The 21,075-nt window shown below is 36.8% G+C and overlaps 7 protein-coding genes across 7 annotated transcripts; 4 read left to right on the top strand and 3 right to left on the bottom strand.

Moving 5' to 3' along the window:
* Positions 1-1,052: 1,052 nt before the first annotated feature.
* GCK72_005663 (uncharacterized protein) lies at positions 1,053-3,877 on the bottom strand (the record flags this gene model as incomplete). The annotated part of the gene is made up of 10 exons (XM_053725276.1): positions 1,053-1,214; positions 1,273-1,417; positions 1,463-1,752; positions 1,798-2,398; positions 2,445-2,563; positions 2,609-3,256; positions 3,302-3,440; positions 3,488-3,571; positions 3,618-3,723; positions 3,778-3,877. The coding sequence occupies 10 exons, from the start codon at positions 3,875-3,877 to the stop codon at positions 1,053-1,055; spliced, it is 2,394 nt and encodes a 797-aa protein (XP_053589470.1).
* A 722-nt stretch (positions 3,878-4,599) lies between these two features.
* On the top strand, positions 4,600-5,663 carry GCK72_005664 (uncharacterized protein; the record flags this gene model as incomplete). The annotated part of the gene is made up of 4 exons (XM_003117229.2): positions 4,600-4,737; positions 4,787-4,873; positions 4,918-5,247; positions 5,292-5,663. 4 exons carry the CDS (start codon positions 4,600-4,602, stop codon positions 5,661-5,663), a joined length of 927 nt encoding a protein of 308 aa, XP_003117277.1.
* A 300-nt stretch (positions 5,664-5,963) lies between these two features.
* On the bottom strand, positions 5,964-6,410 carry GCK72_005665 (uncharacterized protein; the record flags this gene model as incomplete). The annotated part of the gene is made up of 2 exons (XM_003117361.2): positions 5,964-6,172; positions 6,332-6,410. 2 exons carry the CDS (start codon positions 6,408-6,410, stop codon positions 5,964-5,966), a joined length of 288 nt encoding a protein of 95 aa, XP_003117409.2.
* A 431-nt stretch (positions 6,411-6,841) lies between these two features.
* On the bottom strand, positions 6,842-7,787 carry GCK72_005666 (uncharacterized protein; the record flags this gene model as incomplete). The annotated part of the gene is made up of 4 exons (XM_003117232.2): positions 6,842-6,970; positions 7,094-7,159; positions 7,202-7,650; positions 7,700-7,787. The coding sequence occupies 4 exons, from the start codon at positions 7,785-7,787 to the stop codon at positions 6,842-6,844; spliced, it is 732 nt and encodes a 243-aa protein (XP_003117280.2).
* Positions 7,788-8,659: 872 nt separating this feature from the next.
* Positions 8,660-10,117, top strand: GCK72_005667 (uncharacterized protein; the record flags this gene model as incomplete). Its single annotated transcript, XM_003117286.2, has 5 exons — positions 8,660-8,715; positions 8,871-8,935; positions 8,984-9,122; positions 9,317-9,824; positions 9,872-10,117. 5 exons carry the CDS (start codon positions 8,660-8,662, stop codon positions 10,115-10,117), a joined length of 1,014 nt encoding a protein of 337 aa, XP_003117334.2.
* Positions 10,118-11,855: 1,738 nt separating this feature from the next.
* On the top strand, positions 11,856-12,137 carry GCK72_005668 (uncharacterized protein; the record flags this gene model as incomplete). The annotated part of the gene is made up of 1 exon (XM_053725277.1): positions 11,856-12,137. One exon carries the CDS (start codon positions 11,856-11,858, stop codon positions 12,135-12,137), a length of 282 nt encoding a protein of 93 aa, XP_053589471.1.
* Positions 12,138-14,322: 2,185 nt separating this feature from the next.
* GCK72_005669 (uncharacterized protein) lies at positions 14,323-20,633 on the top strand (the record flags this gene model as incomplete). Its single annotated transcript, XM_053725278.1, has 7 exons — positions 14,323-14,368; positions 14,489-14,560; positions 17,694-17,811; positions 18,424-18,543; positions 19,744-19,933; positions 20,174-20,274; positions 20,453-20,633. The coding sequence occupies 7 exons, from the start codon at positions 14,323-14,325 to the stop codon at positions 20,631-20,633; spliced, it is 828 nt and encodes a 275-aa protein (XP_053589472.1).
* Between the last annotated feature and the right edge of the window lie 442 nt (positions 20,634-21,075).

The following is a 21,075-nucleotide window of genomic DNA, read 5'->3' on the forward strand; positions in this document are numbered from 1 at the left end:
ATGGGACTGAAAAACCATTGAACTTTAAAGATCTTCATTCAATTTTTGACTTTTAATCTCAAAAACTACAGTAACTTCCTTTTCTAAATAATACTGTATCTCTCAGTTTTCCCAGAGTAAAATCTCCCCATTCCTGATTGAAAGAACAAATAAAAACTCACTTGGATTTCATTTTTCCTTCAAAAGTTCTCCAACGAAGACCAGTGATTAATCTGAAAATAATCGAAAAACAATTCAAGTCATAGAATATATCTTGTTTCTTCAAAAAAAGAAAGAAGTTCAACTCAAAAAAGTTGAGAGAATGTTGACAATTTTGGAGCAACAGAGACCCCCATTTGACTCGTTTTTCTCTAGAATTCCCACCAGACAAAACGTTGTTTATAGTCTGGTTCCAGCTGTTTCAATTCAATAGGAAATTAGTTGAAACAGAGAAAAAGAATCGCTTTCGAATCGGAAAAAGCGAAAAGCGTCGGATAAAAAGATTCTGGTGTTTGGATTTCATCAACACGACAATTATTACAACAAGTGGTTGTCAAACAGACAAAAAGTCGACGGAAACTCTTTCATTTCTCATCAAATGAATGCACATTTTGTTATCAGTTCTGAGGAGGTGGCAATATGTGAATACACATGGAAATGACTCAATTCTGAATCATTTCTCGCACATAACTCCTTTCTTGGTCGAACGGTGGAGACCACCAAGTTCCCTTCCTAATCTTTTATTCAAATTTGTTGTTCTTTTTTGAATAAAAAAAAGTTTCCATAGGCATGAGTAAGTGTATAATATTTTATGACAAATCTCTGTAATAAATAAATTAATTTTTCGGTGAAGAATGAACTCACAAAATGATATAAATCTATTAAGAAAAGCATTTACAGTATTGTTTTGGCTGGAAAAAGTGAAAAACTAATATAATGACAAAATGACTGGAAATGGGAAAAAGAAATGAGCAAGGGGGAAAGAATGGTCGCAGACTAGTAAAGAAAGTTATGCAAAATGTACAACATGAAAAAGATATTGACCAGATGGCCAGGAAAAATAAAGAAAATGACTATTGTGAGTTTTTGTTACGCATAAACTGAAGAATATCCTTTTTAGTGATTATTCCAAGTACTTTTCCGTTTTTGGTGACAAGTACGTGGCGAAGTCCAAGCTTTCTGAACATGTCAATGACAGTTTCCATCGGTGTCTGATCTGTTACTGTCATTGGAGCCTGTAATAAATCAGTGTTTGATGCATAAAGGTTAGAAAGAAATTTTTTAAAAACTCACCATATCTAAAATTTTACGAAGTCTTAATGGTGCTGGTGCTCCAGGCACTGAATCTGGTACTGCATCAGAGAAATAAGCAATTGAGTTTGTTACAACATATGGTTGAGTTTTACGAGCAGTGTGTAGAGCAAGAAGAATATCTCGTCTACAATGATTAAAATTAATGGAAATCATTTAGATGAAGCTATACCTGGTAATAAAACCAACAAGATGCATACTGTTATGTGACACGACGACTGGGAATCCATTAAAATCTGTTTGTCGGAGTAAACCTTCCAGATCTCCAAGTGTCATTCCACTTTCAGTAATCACACTCAGCTCATTTTTGAGCTCCCTCAAATCACTCATGGACAATTCATCAGCAACTTGACGATGGATTGAGGGACGCATAACTTGGCTGGCCACTGTGGAATAAGGATATTCTCCTTTTGAATCAAGGAATGGGTATCCGTTTAGTTCAATATGTGCTTCGTAGATTCCCTGAAAAATAAATTATTAGTTAAAAAAAAAAGGAAAATGGCAAACCATTTTTGAGATTCCGTCTCCAATCCATTTAGAGAACATTGTTGCAACCATAGTTGGCACAATGAATTCTAAACTTCCAGTTAATTCAAACATGATGACGACAAGAGATACGGTCATTCGTGTGACTCCTCCTAATACAGCAGCCGCACCAACCATTGCATACAGTCCGGGCATGACACAATCCTTACCAATCTGACAAGTAAAGTATTCAGAATGACCAGGTGTTGCTTGTACGGAACGAAAGATTTGGTCAACTGTGATTCCAAGAATCCGACCAGCAATGGCACCCATTCCGATAGAAGGTACGAATAAACCACATGGAACTTTGATACCGAAAGTGAAAATCGTAATAATGAACTTGAAAATAAGAGCCCAGAGAAGCTGTCCAAACGCAATGCTCAATGCCTTATTTTGATCACACAGTGAATCTTCATCAGTCTGATCTTCACATCGATCGAATAACTGCTGGATCATTGAGAGAGCCGATTTGCGAGTGAATGGATTGAAATAGGAAATTGCAGCAGTAATAAGAGTGATAATCATAACTTCGTAAATTGGGTTTCCACCGAGTGTTTTTGAATTCTTCCGGAAACGAGACCATCTGGAAGATAGGTGTGGAATTTTTTCAATGGATCGTTGAAAACTACCTGATGTTTGCAAAAATAAACAGACTACCGATAATTCCTCCGAAAAGTCCAAGAAGTGCGAATGGTACAAGCTCGATGAAAGTCCATTTCATCATGTAATCTACGTGGAATAGAGAAGTCTGAAAACAAATAAAAATTAAAGTTTTAGCTGACAAACTACTTACCTGGTTACTGCCGAAAGGATTTACAAATCTCAAAATGATTCCAGCGACAAGAGCACAGAAGAAAGACCTCCACATTGTCTTCAACGGAAAATAATATGATGCCTCTTCTAAACTGAACAGAACTCCTCCAATCGGTGCTCCGAAAGCAACACTAACTCCTGCGGCAGCAGAAGCAGAAAGAATTTCACGTTTCTTTGCTTCATTCAGTCCGTATTTGGGGAAAAGGTACGAAAATATGTTTCCAATACAGCAGGCAAGATGAACCATCGGACCTTCTTTTCCGAGTGATAACCCAGATGCTGAAGAAAGAATCAAGCCAACGGATTTGATGATGAATGTCCATTTTCCGAGATATCCCCTGATCACAAATCCAGATAGGATACATTTAATCTCGGGTATTCCAGAACCACAAGCATACGGCGCAAAGATTTTCACAAAAAGTACCGCAAGAGTTGACATTGCAACTGCCCATCCGATATAGAATATCCATTCGAGGAATAAAAATAGAAAACTGCTTGAATTATAGTAGTTGAGCATCCAAGGCCATTTTGTCCATGCTTTACATTCGTCGTCTTTATAAAATGTGTCGTTTGATGACCAACAACAATGTTCTCGATCTAACCAGAAACGATCTGCACAAACTCCTGTCTGTAAAAACGTATTCGGTTTTCTACGCAACTCTTATTTTCGAACCTTCAAATCGCTCATCCATCTCGCTCCAATATCAATAATTCCGGCAGTCGCTCCAGCAGCGAGACCAACAAATAAAACACATATCCAACCTGCACCGGCATCCCATCCTGACTGTAATAATCCCAACGGAAAATCTACTCTGAAATTATTACATAATAATTACAGTGCAATCAAATCAGTGCTCACTTTTTTTTCGAAATCATTTTATGTCGTAACCGATCTCGTGCCAAATCTCGTTGCCAGTCGATTGTATGAAAATCTCCATATTTACTTTAAAAATGAAACGATCAGAGTCTTCATGTCTGCTGAGCCTTACCTAAAAAATGGAGGAGCCAGTGCATCCGGTAGGTCTTCATCTGTTTTAAACCTGACATCATCTATGGCACCGAACGGGTTGAAGTCACTAGAAGAGCTGCCACCACCTGAAAGTTCTACTTTTGAAATCAATTTTTAAGAAAAAATGTATTCTCAAATACCTGTAGTCATATCAAGATGTATCGTAGCAGATGTTCCACTAGGCTCCAATTCAACTTCATCTGTAGATCCCAAGGTTGACGACCTTCCTGCTCGTTCCATTTTGGACTGCAAACGATTAAATTGCAGTGAGAAGAAAAAAGATCGATAGAGTGGAAGGGATGTTTTTTTGAAGAGAAATGCAACCGAGGAAAGAAGCATGGTAAACAGTATTTCGCAATACGAGCACAAAAACTCAACTTTTTCAATACGTTCATAGGAACGGAATGAAAGAAATATTTTAGAAACTTTCATTAAAAACTGTCACCTAGTGCGAAACATGGCATAACTACAATACCAAAGTTTTCTAATTTTGACGAAAATTCATGGCAAAAGATGTTATTCTAAATAGACTGGAACGAAAAAGAAATATATAGGTCGTTAAGAAGAATGTGAGAATGTAATCTTCAAAGAACGGGCAAAAGGAACGAATAAGAACATAAATGTTTGGTTTGGTGAGAGAGGGTTTTAGCAGATTAGAACTGGAACAAATTTTTCAGCACTAAAAAGATAATACTCTCTGTCCATATATGAAAAGCTGAATCCAGTACGATATCAGGTGATAATTTATCTGAATCCAGTCCAGCTTTGTTGGCCGGGCACGAGAAGTACGCTAGCACTCTTACTGGCACATTGGCGGATGCTCTGCGTATTTCTCGTGATTTTTTTTCATTTTCGTTAATATTCACCTTGTCATATTCACAAAAAACCAAATCAATATCTTTGAATTCGTTTAAAAAATTCGTTTTTTTTAAATAAAATTCTTCCTCCGAATTTCAGCGAAGATGGCAGGCCTCGAAAGTGCGCAGGCTCTATGTAAGCGCGTCGATGACATTTGCAAGAACGGAATGGGATCGAAGGACGAGTGCATCAAGCTACTGGACGATTTGGCTAAATTCCAGATGACCGTGGAAATAATTCAGGTAAATGACAAAAGTAGATTTACTAGTCATAATTTCGTTAACTTTGCAGCAAACGAGCATTGGAATTAAAGTCAACATGATGCGGAAAAAAGTTCCAGACGAGTCCCTTGCTAAAAGAACCAAGAATATTATAAAAGTAGATTTATTGCGAAGTTAAGACTTTAATTTGATTTATTATAGGAGTGGAAGAACATAGTTGATTCAAAGAGCAAGTCACAGGACGACAGTGATGCCCCAGCACCTAAAAAACAGAGAAAGGAAAGTGTTGAAGAGCCGAAGGTTGAAAAGAAGAAAATTGAAGCTCCATACAAAAGACAAGAATCAAATAATCGTCCAGAAATTGTTGCACAGTTCGCAAGTGCTTCATTCCCACCAAAGCATCTGGAGAATGACGAGACTCGTCTAAAATCGGCACAGCTTTTACTGTCTGCTCTTCGATTCGGAGAGATGCCCCAGGGAACTCTGGATCCAGAAGAATTGGCCGTTCAAATAGAGGAAAAGTTGTATTCGGTAAGTTATTAAGATAGGACGTATCCCATGTGTCATCTTTTTAGGTTCATCGTGACACGAACAAAAACTACTCAGCAGCCGTTCGTAGTCGTATTTTCAATCTTCGTGACAAGAAGAATCTTGCTCTTCGTGAGAATGTCCTAACTGGTGTTGTTCGCGCAGAGAAATTCGCGACAATGACAAGTGAAGAAATGGCATCACCAGAAATTCGCAACATGCGTGATAAGTTCACCAAGGAGGCAATTTTGGAGCATCAAATGAGTGTCCAACAAGGAACACCATCTGACATGTTCAAATGCGGAAAATGTGGAAAGAAGAACTGCACCTACACTCAACTTCAAACACGCTCATCTGACGAACCGATGACTACATTTGTCTTCTGTCTCGAGTGCGGAAACCGCTGGAAGTTCTGTTAATTATCGTGTTTCTTATAACTTATTATATTCATCACATATACCTTTCCCTAATTTACTCTTTGTCTGATACTCAGTTTTTTTTTCGTAAAAGGGCCCCGGAAAAGTTCGACTTGTGTAATATTATCTGTTAACTTATTGGTTTATTTTTCTACCCTTCCCCTTTATCATCCACTGTCTTGTGTCTCAAAGTGAAAACAGTTATTGCATATGAACGATTCGTTTAAAAATTGATATACAAATCAAAATAGCACAAGCCGGATAATTTAATATAATGCATCTTCTTAAATTTTGGTCGACATTTCAGGAAAGGTCCTTGATAACCATGATGACGTGGTCCTTGTCGGGAGCGATCATGATCTCGTTTTTCTTTGTCCGAAGCCTCAGAAATGTGAGATCATTGCTCGAATCGAGCTCACGAATCGACGTCTTTGTTTTCTCACACAGTTGTTGGAGAAAAGCTGTATGGGATTGTGTGGCGTCACTGTCGATTGTTGAATGAATAACTCGTCCTGAAACAATGAGTATGATTTATAATAGATTATCTTAAAACACGAACTGTTTAGGTCAAATTTGTGTTTTCTATTTTGAAACAAGTCGTTTCGAAAAGAAAGCGATTCAGTTCGGTATAGTATTGCTAACAATATAAAATCTCGATTTTTATAACTAACCAGCTGAATCGACGACAATGATTCCAACCACTCCTTTCTCGGATTGAAGACGACGAATGGTTTCCTCGAAGTCCGACATCTGAAAAATGAAAAAATGTGTGGAAGAATTCGAATTTTGTTGAAAAGGAAAGCGCTGAAAAGAGCACACAACCGAATTTCTCTATTTTCCACTTGAGGAGATATAAATTCAATTTCCTCTGGCCGGATGCTGAGAGACCAACAACGACAAGAAGATATTCGAAAGTTGTGGACAACTTTTGGTATAAAACAGAGTAAGATAAAGAAGAGAACGATATTTCTTTGAAAAATAGTCAACCAGAAAGTTAATGGACATGTATAAAAGTACAAAACATGAGAATGGGAGCGAGAGTTAGAGATCCTTTTACAGATGTTCTTAAGAAATCATATGAGGAATAGTGACCAGTTGGACAGAAAATTTATAAGAAAAGAATAAGAAGATAGTGAGCGGGATAGAAGATGTGACGACAGCATGGGCAAATCCTGATTCAATTACTGCCGCTTTGCCTTTTTGGAGGAAGAAGGTGCATATTTAGCTGCCAGCGCGTCGAGGAACGAATCTGATTTTTCTTCCCGTTCTTTTTGGCGACCTTTGATCAGAGCCATGAGGTCCGCGTCGCTCTGAAAAATGAAACATAAGCGGCTGAATGCGTGTTTGAAGTTTAGACATATTTATAGCAATATATGAATTGTGATCGAGTTTTCACAGACACATGGGTACTGATTACGTCAAAATTAACAAACCTGAGTAAGATTCTCGGCTTCTGTTGCTTCCTTCTCAGCTTTGCGCTTATATGCGATCATCTTTTTCTGAAACCAGGAGAATAGATTACGTTAAATTTTTTTCTTCACCTCGGTGGTGCTCGTTTCATATTTCTTCGTTGTTTCAATCTCGCCTGCTTCGATGAGTGAATCGAGAGCTTTCTTCAAGTCGTCTATAGTATCGTATCCAATCGCATACTCCTGGATTTTCGAAATATCGCCTTTGCACTTGTTATAGTGACCGATCAATTCGTCTTTTTGTTCTCTGGATCCTTGATACGTACTCATGAAATTGTCTATGTCCTCCTTCGTTACTTTTTTGAAAATTTTTCTCCAGGCTTTCAAGACGTCTTCGTTCATCTCTTCATCGTCGACAGAACCTGTTTCATCGTAAATTTTTCTTCTTTCATCGTGAGATAGGATCTGATAGGCCTTATTGAGCAATTGGAACTTTGCTGTGTATGTTTCCTTCTCATCTTCTCCGAGGTTCGATTTATCCGGATGCCAGCGCATCGATTGACGGTAGTAGCCTTTTTTAACTTAATTGCATAAGTTAACACTTCAGGCAAAATTGTTCAAATTACTTACGTTCTTTGCTGTCGCAATCTTTCTTGACTCCGAGAAGCTCATAAAGACATTCTGTCTCGAAATGTGTTTTACACTCCTCCAAGAACATGAAGAATGATGGATTGACTGATTTCAGCTGGAAAAATGATCGATTTTCAGTGAAACTGTTGCGAAACGGTGGGAATAAGCAGAGATATTTAGCACGAAATCGGAAAATGACATTTCGCTCCATTGTACGAAAAAAGAGGCGCGCCGTTCAAACGAGTGTGAGAATGATGGAAATGGGTTTACTTGAATCATAATTTGGAAGGAAAGGGAGCAATTATCTGTTACCATATATGAGAATTAGAAGTTGAGGATCACCAAGAGTAGTCGATGAACGATAGAAAACTTTAAATTCTTGAAAAATACGAAGTGCTTGAAAGCGAATGAGTTTATCTGATTTCCATGACAACGGCAACACATTTGGTTCGGAAAATTCGGAATGAAAATGTAAATATTGAATTATTGAATTGAATTTTTCATTCGACAGTACCTTTCTGTTCGGGACATCTCAACGATTTATCTTATGCGCCTTGAAAGTACTGTATCACCATCATGATTCATGAACATTTTCGATGTAAATTTCGCAACCCAAGTTAGAATTTCAACATTTAAAAAACTTGAAGTGACACACCTAAAGTGCATAGAAGTCACAAAACGAGCAGACTATATTGTAGCCTATGTGATGCCTGTTTGCGGGAAGCAAAAAGAGGAAAAACGAGGGCGAGGCCGTCCGTTTTCCTAGCAAGACCATTATTCTACGTACATTCTCCTCTCTAGCTATCTTGCCGTCTCCTTTTCTCTTTCTATCTCATCGGCGTTTCTTTCCTTGAGCTCTTGTGGAGCACTCCCATTTCTGGCGCCTACTTTTCTTCCAATGATTTCTTTATCTTTCTAGAATCGGTGTTGTGTTGTGCTCGTGAATCCCTCTCTTCTGAAATGTTCATCGAAGCCGTTGCCGGTCTTGCTTCGGCTTTCGTTGTAACTTATATCGGGTTAGTTTTCTGTTTTGACAGCTTATGTTATTTCGAAAGAAGGTTCCACTGGTTTTGGTATGGGCGTTTCATATGACATGCATCTAAGTTGTGAATCACACTCTTCACAATTCTGTGAGCGTACTCTCCACTGTGTTATTCTCTTTTTATTTCAGAATGACGTTAGTGGCTCCATCAGAAATAACCGATAAAGAAGCTGAAGATATTACGACAAATAAAGGTGCGATATCCTTTGATGAGAAGATTTTCTGATTTTTAATTTTTGTAGAAGAATCGAAGAAAACAGGCAACGAAGCAGCTATCAAGAATCTCGTTCCTGAATCGAAAACTCTTGTGGTTCTTTTTGGATGGGCTGGATGCAGAGACAGATATCTTTCAAAATATGCGCAATATTATCAGGATGCAGGGTAAGATCTATTCTCATATTCATTATGGTAACTGCAAAAGTTCCATAGGAAAAGTCAGATCCGCTACTGAAGATTCTATGTCTGCAATTTAGAATACATATTTTAAAATGTTACCTCAAAACTTGAATTAGAACTTGAATTATGTATATTGGGCAAGTTCATTGAAAACTTATAGAGTTAAACTTGTTTTTCAGAATTTCAACAGTTCGTTTCACTGCCCCTATCGCCAAAATCAGAAGTTTCTCGTCTTACCGCCCATTTGCTCGATGTTTCCACCGAATACTCAACGAGATTCTCGAAGAGAAATCCGACATCACCACAATTTATTTCCATGTTTTCTCAATGAATGGATGTTCTTTGCTTGCCGCTTACTGGGATCAACTCAATGAACTCGAAAATGGAAAAGATATTCAATCGAAAGCAAGAGGACTCATATTTGATAGTTGCCCTGCCTTCACAACTCCATCCCAGAGTGCTCACGCAATCTCATTTGCCACGTTGCCACCAAGTCACTATCATGGAGCTTTGAGAGGTTCTTACCGAGCAGTACTCTACACATTTTTCTCGTTCCACAGAGGAGTTCTTTGGTTGAGATCATTTTTAGACAAGGATATTTATGAAAAGCATTATGCATACTTCAAAATGATTACTTTCGAAAATTTGCCAACCAAACAACTTTATATTTATGGACCAGCAGACTTGGTAGGTTAAACTTTCGTGATAATCTATTCGCATAATTTAAATTTCAGGTTTGTTCCGAAGAATCAATTGAAGATTACGCCAAACTAATGGAGCAGCGTGGAATATCAATCTCGAAGCTCCGCCTCCTCGATTCTCTTCATTGTCAACACCTTCGATCTCATCCAGTGACTTACACTCAAGAATGTCTAGACTTTGTAAAATCCGGGCATTTACCAGCCAACCGGAGTCGTGTGCCCCTCGAAAATACTGAAGGAATCGAACAAAATGACGTTCCAGAGGAGCTTGCCTATTAAATTGAGTTTAATCATTTTCATTGCTCTAATAATACAATTTTAAACTCATTAGATCGCATAATAACTTAGTTATTGACCGGTTCTTTCATCTCCTTTCCCTGCTTGAACTCTATGTTTTAATTAAAATGATCCCGTATTTTTGTTTACGATGAGCTTTAAAAGTTTCTATATACTGTTTGTTAGTTAAAATAAAATAGTTTTTTTTTAGTCCCTTTTCAGAAAATTCTTTTAAAAAGCAACAGAACATTGGCTGTAAATATTATCTCGAAGAGAGATCATTCGTATGCAGATGCACTTTTGTTTTCTTTTTCGATGCTTTTCAAATTATTTTATTTTGAGCTACGTTTTGCTCCCCACTGTTCCATAATTTGTTCTCAAAATCACCTGAAAAAGAATGGGTGGGCAAAAGAAGAAGAAGAATAGAAACCAAATTGATTCCGATGTGATGTCATTTCCACTAATCTGTCTTTTTTTCTATTTCTCTCCCCAGTTTTTGGTGCGATTTTCGAATTGCTGACTGACGGAGAATTTCGTTCCGATGTGATTTCGATGACCGTTGAAAAGTGAGGAGCAGACAATCAAGGAATTATAGATAGTATTGATAAATGAGAGAGAAAAAGAACAAATATGGAGGGAGAGAAAACAAGAAATTATCAATGATGAGTGATACTACTGTAGTGATTGATACTGAAAGAGAAACGAGAGTGGAAAAGAGACAACAGTTTGTATCAGTTGGATGGAAGGATAGTTAATGGTTAGGAAAAAATAAAACGATGACAATTTCATTTGTGATCAACGGAAAATGTCATATTTTGGAAATTACTAATGAAAAACTGAAAAACAATGATTGATAATCCTGGAAAAGGTTATTCGTTCGGAATGACTAGAGTGAAAGCTTATCAGCCTGTCACATAAACTGTTGAAACATTATCAGATCTTTTCAAGATGCTTTATTTGCAGCTTTCAGAAAGAAATATACTACAGTACCTATGGTTGGAAAAACTTCAATAAAGTTCTGTAAACGAAAATTGACCGAGTTTCGGGGTCACCCCTTTCTTAAAACTTTAAACGTTTCAGAGAAATATAAACCAATTTCCTTTTAGGTGATGTGAGTGAGAGAAGAAAATAAGTGTTTTCGAAAGAAGGTCCGTGCCTCTAATGAGGACTTTTTTCCAGGATCTACACGGAAAACAAGCCAGGAGGGCCAACTAGAATTAGTCTACGTCTCTTTCTGGTTAAGTGGGTGGAAAGACAAATACAAAAGTCAGAGAGGGAGAGCGAGTGAGAGCAAAAGAGAGGACGGAAGCACACATTATTTACGGTAACTATTTCCACGAACTTTATCTTTGTCTCTTTCTCTCTCTGTTAACCTTTCGAAATGTCATCGGGAAAGAAAAGAAATATAAAGAGAAAATGAGAGAGATATCCTCTGGATTCTCTCCATTTTCAATGTTTTCTTTTGACGTTCGTTTGTCTTTCTGCGTCTCCAGAAGATGCCATGGATCACTAGATTCTGAAAAAGAGAAGTAGGAGGAGAAGAGACAGAAATATAGAACAACATGAGAGAAAGAGAAAAAGAGAAAGAGTGAGTGTGCGTGTGACTCATTCTCGGCCCGCCAACAACTAACCCCCCATCGTCGTCGTCAACCCGATTCGTCATCAACTTCTCCTTCTTCATCTTTATCGTTTTCCTTCATTTTCTTCTATTTATCAACTCGAAAAACAATAATCAGAAACCATGGAAGACGACGAACCTCCATCTACATCCTCAACGTCTTCCGAGTCTCCAGAAGTCATTCTGAAAGCGCCAACATCGACAGCAAGGAGACGAAAAACTACCAGACGGGGTGAGATTGTTTGTTTTGATACAAAAAGAAAACGTGTTTTGATTCTTGCAATCGAGAAGCCAAACAGTCCATGTTTCTTCTCTTCCAAGACTTCCGGGTGGCATCTTGGTGTTCGTGTACATGAATATACAAAAACCCAAAAAGAGACAGAGAAATGTAAACGAACAGTATAATCTACTCTTTTCTGATGCTCCGCCCATTTATGAAAGTTCTCTAAATACAACATTATGATCATAAAAACTACGGAACAAGTGAGAAAACGAAACAGAGAGACACAGAAACAAAGAGAAAACTATCGCAAAATGACACGTGATTTCCGATTCTATCGCTACTGTAGACCACAGCTTTTCCCTTTTTCCATTTTCCCGTTCTGTCTCTGCGTCTCTTCGTCTCCTATGGTCTCTCACCGCTCTGCTACAGTTAAGAAAGAACGAATGTTCGTCGTTTAGGAATGGTTAAAACCGAGACTGTTTGCTTTGAAGTATTAAATCAGATAACGACTCCTCCCAGTTCTCACCTGAAATCTCATTTCTCAAAAGTACCTCCAATAAATCAAAATGTCGTCCTCCTTCTTCTCCTTCCTCCCATTTTCCACTTTCCCATCGTCCGTGGCTCCGCCAATATTTCATTTCTTCTCCGCGAACTCATTGTGCCGAAACACCGGAGTTTTATATGTCAAACAATTCAATGAGTTTCTGACCTACAATGAAAACTTGTAGTCTAGTTGAAGATCAATCTGGAACCACTGTAGTTTGCTTTGTTTTCTTGTTTTTCGTATTGACATGATTTAGAAAAATAAGGTATACGATATACAAAAAGTTGGCTTAAAATCTTTGTTTTTCTAATTACTTCAAATGAAAGAAACCTACAGTATACCATTCTAAAATTTCCATGTTCTTCTTGAACTTCCTCTCCTCCTAACTCCTTCCTCTTTTCTAAACTACATTCGGTTTTCTATCACCAGGGAATGAGTCATTCCTGTGGTTTCGTCAGTGTTTTGACACTCTAAACTCCTCCTTCTTTGCTATGATTTCTGTTTCAAAATCATTTCGTAAATGAGACTTTTTCGAATGATCATTCTTGCGAAACCATCGCATGCATGTGAATATTTTTTTGTTGCACTGATCTGAAACTGAGCTGTGACGTATTTCAGCTCTATCATAACTCAAATCTTCCACTTTCCCTCCTTCTATTTCTCATCTTTTTCTACATCTCTGTTTTTCTTTTCCTTCAGTTTTTCCTTTTCACCCGAACGAAGACGACATCTGAAAATCTCAATCTTTTCCCGTTCACTCAGCGGTTTTCACTCTTTTTCTCACACCATAAACAAGTATTAGGAACAGAACGAAGCATACGTACAGAAAACTAGAATCTCATTTTACCAGTTATTCAGAACTTTTCATACTGATTTTTCTTGTACTTCGAGAATCGAAAATCATTTCATTCTGAAAATTAAACACCTTTATTCTTCATTATTGCCTCACTTTAACAAGTGCTCCTAATCAAATCTCAATGACACAATTTTCCAAGAAAATAATCTGTTTTTTCTATTTTTCTATAGGCTCTTTTCAATAAATCTTGATGTTTTGATGAATCCGAAACATATTTCATTCAGTGAACAAAGAAAATCTCTTCTTTATTTCTCGTCAGTGACACATCATCAATAAATTTTATTGGTAACTTTTTTGATGAAAACAAGTACGTCTTCTGATATGTTTTCATCCGTTTTAAATAATAGTTTTGAAAAAAAAGAAAACAAATAATCTGGAACAACTATAATTTCGAAAATTGATACAAAGATACAGTCAATTATAGCCAGATTGGGAGCAAGAGTAGAGGTAGAAAGATGAAAAAATATGGTTGGACATGTTTTGTGAATGTTCGATGTGTGACATAAACAAACAAAACCTTTGAATATTTTAGAGTGTAGGATAACTTTTTGACTTTTGAATTCACGAGTGAAGGAATATCAATCTGAATGTTGATTACTCATCAATCGCTTTTCTTAAACTGAAATTTCTAGAAAAACGGCATTTTTCAAGCTGAAAATTCCACGGTGGCCCATGATGCCCACATCTTTTTCCAGCAATTCCTCGTGACCCTCTTCACCAATTCATGGCACCTTTTCAAAAACCGAAAAAAATTCAAGCAAAGTGGGAATTTGTATTGTCAACATACACAATATATTCTACATTTTTCCTCAATTGTTGTGCTTCCAGTTCTCATCCGAAATGTGGTGATGGAATGAGTCAGACTCGCTTATCACCCGCAAAAAAGGTTCTCCATCCATCTCATTCTTTCTCTCATCGTTTCGTTTTCCATTTTCTTCTTCTTCTCTATTTATTTTGTGAATCGATGATGAATAATTCGTTTGATATGAATGTGACACACACCAACTCGCCATGTAAGGTTCACATGAAACTGCTCAATTTCCCATCTTAATCTGTCTAAAACACAGTTGTCTCTTGGACGAAAAATATCCTAAGAATATATACCCCACCATTTCAATCCAATGAATTTTCAGATCGAAGACAGGATATGGAGGTGGAGGACGGGGAAAAAGAGAGCTCATCACAGTATTGTAAAGGATTTTTCGGTGAGTCTTTCAATTATAAAAATTTAAAAAACTGGGTACTGAATATAAAATTGAGAGTAATCTGTACTGATCAAATATTCAAATCAAAGTAAAAATGTCAACAATACTTCGATATGACTGATAAATATGATTCCATCACTAAATGGAAGTGATCTCTCTCATAGAAAATGCCACGATTAGAATGAAGAAAAAAAAGTTTCTGAGCCTACGTCATGCTGATGAATCTGAAAACTTGAATATAGATCTCAATTAAGTCAGTGGTACAGGATTCTTGCGATGATCTGAATTTTATTTTAAAAGCTAGTTAAGGTATAGAAAATAAAATCAATGGCTGAGATGGCGGACAGTAGACATTCAAAATTTTTCATTAATTTTCATACAGTTTTTTTACCTTAAGAACAGTGTTTTATTTAAAAAAAAAGGAACAGATCTCAAAGCTTTCAGCCGGACCTTCGAATCTTCCATTGTATTTTAGTATTCCGGAATCTGAACTTCAGACTTCGGCATTTTTCAATTTTCTTAAAGTTCTTTTCTGATAAGAGTTTTGTGACCGTCTGTGTTTCCTTGTCGGCAAATAATTTGATGACTTCAGAAATCATTATCTAATAACAAGCAAGAGGATCGTTATGCCTTTCAAACAGTATCTTGATTCAAAGGTATTGAATAAATTAGACATACTATTGGAAAAAAAACTTGAGTTTGAAAATAGTGCTGCGAATGCGCCAAATGCGGCCAGATCTCCAAAAATAATTGTTCGCCACCGTTTGACTCAGATAATAGTGTGTTTCTTTAAATACCCGAGACTGAAAATAGTTGGTAAAAGAGAAAATCTCGTTCAAAATTCCATTACTATAATGTAATTCTGACATTCTTTACGTAAACATGCATACACATTGTTTGCACCAACAAGATATTTGATTTTCAGTCTTCTGCTATAACTGAACCTATTCCACTGCTAATAATTTTATAGTGCTTCACCCATTTCTCGTGACTTTTCATTGGGAGCATTCAGCTGATCCCATCCGCATCTATTCCTCCTCTAACCACCGTTTCGCTTTGTAGTTTCTTCGAATTTTGAATGAAACCGGAAGTGACGTTTGAGTTCTTTTTCATTAATTATTGCGAAAGGGTTCTTATCGAAACAAATAAACTCCATCTGAAAATGTAATCTTCATTGATAAAATGTCACTTTCAAATTATTTTTATTCTTCTCCATTCTAGTAACACCTCAGCACTTCCAGCAATTCCATCAAAAACTATTAGGTCAATTTGTCTGTATTAAAACTAGAAGTTGATTGAAAAAAAGAGAAAAAGAAAATGTGTTTGTTAGCGGAAAAGGGGAACTGAATATATCATAACAAAAGTACGTTCTAGTAATTAGGCAGCCTAAAGTGCATTGAGTGGGAGAACGAAACAAATGGGCGGAGCCAAGAGAAAGAGAAGGAGTAGTGAAAAAAAATGGGCGAAAACAAGACGAAGTAGAAGAGGGAGAAGAAGAGAGAAGGGTCCGCCCATTCTGAGCAGTGAGCTGCTTCGGTGAGCTGAGAGCCGCTGTCCACTACTTGCTCATTGAGCATATTCACAAGAAATCTGAAACTGGCCACTACTTGAATTGACCTCATCTATAGGACTCAGTCAATAAGACATGCTGTTGAATAACTTCTCCGATCAATGGATTTTTGGTAAGAACTGCTGATGTGCTTGAGAACACGTAACTCTAAATGATTCAAAAGTTTTGTAGTTTTGAAAGAAGTCTGAAAGTTAGAGGTGAGACCGAATTTGTTTTCCAGTTGAAAGGTATCTTAGCGTTTTCTCAAATTGAAATGGTTTTTGATTTTCTTCCAATAAACCCAATTCACTTGAAAGTATAAGTTTTATCCAACATTCAATTCCTTAGTTAATTTCTATAATTAACGGTCACTATTTTCCACATTTTCAAGAATCACAAGATGATATTTATTCGAATTCTCAATAATTGAGTATTGTTTGTCACGTATTATCTCAAAGTATAACTTCTCCCACGAGCTATTTCAACTTAATTTATTCTCTATTTCACTCTGCCATCATCATTTGAACCGGAAGCCGTCCTAGCTAATATGAAGAGAAAAAACGAGTCAAAGGAACAAGAAAAGATCAGACAGATCATTACAAATCTGTTCGTTTTTCTTATTCCGGGTTACCACTTCTTTTTATTATCTCATCAGTTTTTCTATTTCCTGTCATAATAACCGTATAGATGGAAACAACTTCCGCAATAATAGTATCAACAGTCTAGCTTTATCAGAATTCATGTTTCGTGCCTGTTTTCACTCCTGTTAATTGGTTGGGGAGATTGTTTTGAGCCATTGCCAAAGCGGGGGTGCCGGGTAGTTGAGAGGAACGGAGCAGTAGCTAATAATATAGTTAGGAGGGGATTCGGAGAACAACAAATGATTGTGATGATGTCGCCTGGGGACAGGAGGCTAGACAGAAGGCGTCGTCGTCGCTGAAAAACATACATCTGGAGGGTCTATATAGTTGTTCGTTGAGAATCTGAAAATAAGTTTTGTGACGTGGCAACAGTGCAGAGATATCTAAACGAATATACTTATGTAGTTTCAACATGATTCCACATGACCAAATCTGATATTATTCCAAAGATCTTGACGACATTTTTTAAAAGGATTAGATGACATGCAGTGGGTGGAAAATGGGTGAAAATTGGTAAAGATTTCCGTGAGAAAATGAAAATTTAAAATTTTTGAAATGACGTAGAATCTGAAAAGAATGAACTTTGGAGTTGATCTGAAGCGAAAGAAACCTCTAATAACAAGGAAGTGCAATAATCTTAACTAGGTCACCGCGCACAGGAATCAGACTACAAAGCACACTTTTAAGAAACCTTTTTTTGGAGAAACATCAAGTCTCATATCATTAAATAACTCAAAAAAGAAATAGGGCAGACCAGGTGATTTCTGAAAAACACGTAGATACTCTTCAAATTTCACGAAATCTGAAAATACTTGTTATGCTCATTTTCAAAATTTCGATTCACAAGAGAACGAATTCAGTTTTCTTTTGTACTTTTCTTCTGTTGAAGAGTGCAAAATCTGAACGAGAACATATTCGAAAACAACAAAATATGATTTTTCAGATGCACTGCGTGTTGTTCAATCTTCAAATAAATTCGAATTCAATGGAGTCACCTCTCCCGTTCTCCCAAACAACCTCTCTACAACTGCCTTCAGTCCAATCACTCCAGCAACTGCAAGGTATTTTCAGAACATTTCTTAAAATGGACACATGCACTTCAACACTTTATTCTAGTTCAATTCCCTCTTTTTTCATCATCAACTAAGAGATTAGCCAGTGGAAAGTGCCACAGATTCCTAATTTAGTTCATCCTCTTTTTATTCTTTTCTCTTTTTTTTCTCCGTAATTTCATGCATTAATACGGAGGAAAATAATCCGGAGAGGGGACGAGATGCCAGAAGTGGATAATCCTAGTCATACGATCCAGATGACACCCACATCGTCACCAGAAAAAGACATTTTCAGAGACTTTTGGATTGAGAAAAGTCTTCATGGGCACTGGGGAAATTGATTCCAATTAAAAAAAATTTACCGAGTTGAAACTTTTTTTATTTTACTTTTATTTTACGGAGAATTTAAAAACTTGACATCTAAAATGAAACCTTTCGAATGAGCTCATTTTTTTCGTTCGAACATTGATTTAAAACATCATTTTAATGAAACCTGAAATTTCTTTTCAATACACACGTTTCATTAATTTTTTCTATGAAAGCATCCAATTTATGAGGGGCCAGGCGGAACATTACCTATTTTCAGCTGGAAAAAACAATAAACATTTTTCGTGATTTCAGCGACATGCATACTATTGTAATGTCAATTCTTGGTACTCCAATCACGGGTGCTCCAGCAATTCAGCCACTTTCTTCACCAACACTTCTTCCATTGGTGACAAGTGGAGATCTTCAAATGGAGTAAGTGGTAGAGAGAAGCGGAATGAAAATATGAATTCACATCTAATGAGGAAGTAGAAAAAAGGAAAAGAGAGAGAAAGTAGAATGAGTGAGATCAGTGAGCAAAGTAGCACTCCCCAAATGTTTTGACATGTTTTTCAAGGAATTGTGGGAGGATGTGATGCATGGGTGAATGATGACGTACATTTTAAGAAAAGGGACGAGGTAAATAAGAAATAATGAAGACACATTATGGAAATCAGAATATTAAAAAAGGGAATGATCTTTTGTGATCTCTTCTTTTCTCACCTGACCTCCGAAAAAAGGTTCTCACACTTTAAACAAATCGGAGAGAAGGCACCAAAACAGGAAATACGTACTCACGTGCAATTGCTCTTGCCAAAAGACGTCACTAAAAAATGAAATAAATAATAAAAAAGATGGAGAGAGGGATTCAGTGATCATATGGAGTAACCACTGGAAATTATCAGACGTTTCTCAAAAAAGTTGGGGGAGAAATTCAAAGAAATTTTAAAAATATTTTGGTGAGAGTTATCAGAAATTCGTTTTAGCTGGAATTCTTTTAAAACCCGTATTTTCGGATTTTAGAAAACATATGAAAATAAAAATATCAGTCCAGCCTAAGTTGGATCAAGGTTCCATCGAAAACTTATCCGCTTTTGCTGTAAGAATTTTACGAAAATTTGAGACAGAAAATTACGACGTCATCAATTTAGTTTTTTCGGTATTTAGGAACAATTTTCAAATTTATCCCCAGTTTTTTATTGAAGAGAACAATATTGATGTTGATTTTGTTCAACTTGAACAAACCGCGAAGAACATTTTGCTCTAACTCGTGAAATGTTACTTGATTTTTCCCACAGTAGATTTTGGGTTTAGTCTGAAAAAGTGACTATTGTGCCTCTCGGTAAACCATTTGAAGACCAAATCAGCACATACATATGAATTGAAAATCATAAATAAATAAACATACTGAGTAAATATTCCCGCATAATAGGTTTTTTTTCTGGGCGATAGAATGAAAGACACGAACAAAAATACAACAATTCAGAAACGGCGGGAAAACTAGTCTCCTTTCAAAAATGAAAATCGCCGCTCTCCCAAACATTCAAACTACAACACGTATATGTTTTGAAAACAAACCGTCCGAATATCTTTTGTATACACATTTTCTCTTTACTCTTCACACTTTTCTTCCAGTGACCTGTCTATGAAGCTTCTCGCTTCTTCTGCTATTCCCGGACCTCCAATTGTGTCATCTTCCAACTCACCAGACTCATCCACAACTGCAGTCAATACTTCTCAAATTACGACTCTTCCGCCACTTCTAAACAATTTCGTTTCGTCTACCACTGCTTCTACTTCACGTCCAGACAAACTCAATTTGACTGTAAGTTTTTGTTTTCCTCTGAAAACATTTGACCACATTTTTAGTGCTCAAAACTACAAGTAGTTCGATAACGAGAAATAACTAATTTTTCCGTTTTTGGTAGTATCGGAAGAATAAAGAAGATTTTCACAACCCCGTATATTGCACAGTATGAAGTTTTCATTTTTTCTTGGAAACTTTTAGTATGAAACTAAAGGGAAATAACTTTCCCTTTTCAAATCGAAAATGTTTTGATTTCAGCCTCCACAGTCCGAGATGTCAATCGCCAATTATAGCGACGATTCAGACGGAGGATTTGATTCGAGAAGTGTTTCGAGAGCCGGCGGATCGAACAGAGATGGGTTAGTTCTTATAAGAGTTCCAACCTTTGGGTTGTCTCTCTGGCTCCTTGAGCTCACACAATTAGGCACGGCGAGTCCGTTTTGCAGAAGAACAGAAACAGAAAAAACTGAAGAAAAAGAGAAAGACTAGTTCTTCTTCTTCTTCATTTTTCTTCTTTTTCTTCTCCTTTTTTTATAGAAAAACGACTTCTCATTCGGTTTCTTCGTTCACAATATTCAAAATTTTTATGTGCAAAATAGTGAAGAAGGGTCTCCGGGATTCATTCATAATTCATATCTTCCTGCTCGTTTTTCAGTCTAAGGGCATTCTTGCTGCTAACCATCTCCACATGTTCTCTCATTCTATTCTTTATTTTTGAATATGTGAAAACCCTTTCACGGTGTTCCCTATTTGTCCAGATTTCTATACATCAGCGTCGAAACGCGGCTCTAAACGTTATTTTCTATAATGGTGTCTTGGAATTTATTCTAAATTCAAGAAACTGAAGTATTGGAACTCATCAGTTAGGAAGCTGTTTCTTAATTTTGTACCAGACAGTACATTTTTCCCGAATTGCAGAAATGGGAAGAGAGATCAGACAAATAAGTTAAACAAAATTAAAATACTACGAAACATTTTACAAGAAAATTCTTTGGAGACGAATTTTATAAAAACCGTCCCTAGACAATACTCTTCAAGTTGAATCATTTTCCATTTAAATGCGGCACTTGAGTACATCTATCTCTCTTATCAGATATTCAATTCTTTCACTTTTCCATGTCCTTTGCAGATTAAACCTCTTACTGGTCAATAAGTCATGA

Source organism: Caenorhabditis remanei, chromosome II (assembly GCF_010183535.1).
Source record: "Caenorhabditis remanei strain PX506 chromosome II, whole genome shotgun sequence".
Lineage (NCBI taxonomy): Eukaryota > Metazoa > Nematoda > Chromadorea > Rhabditida > Rhabditidae > Caenorhabditis > Caenorhabditis remanei.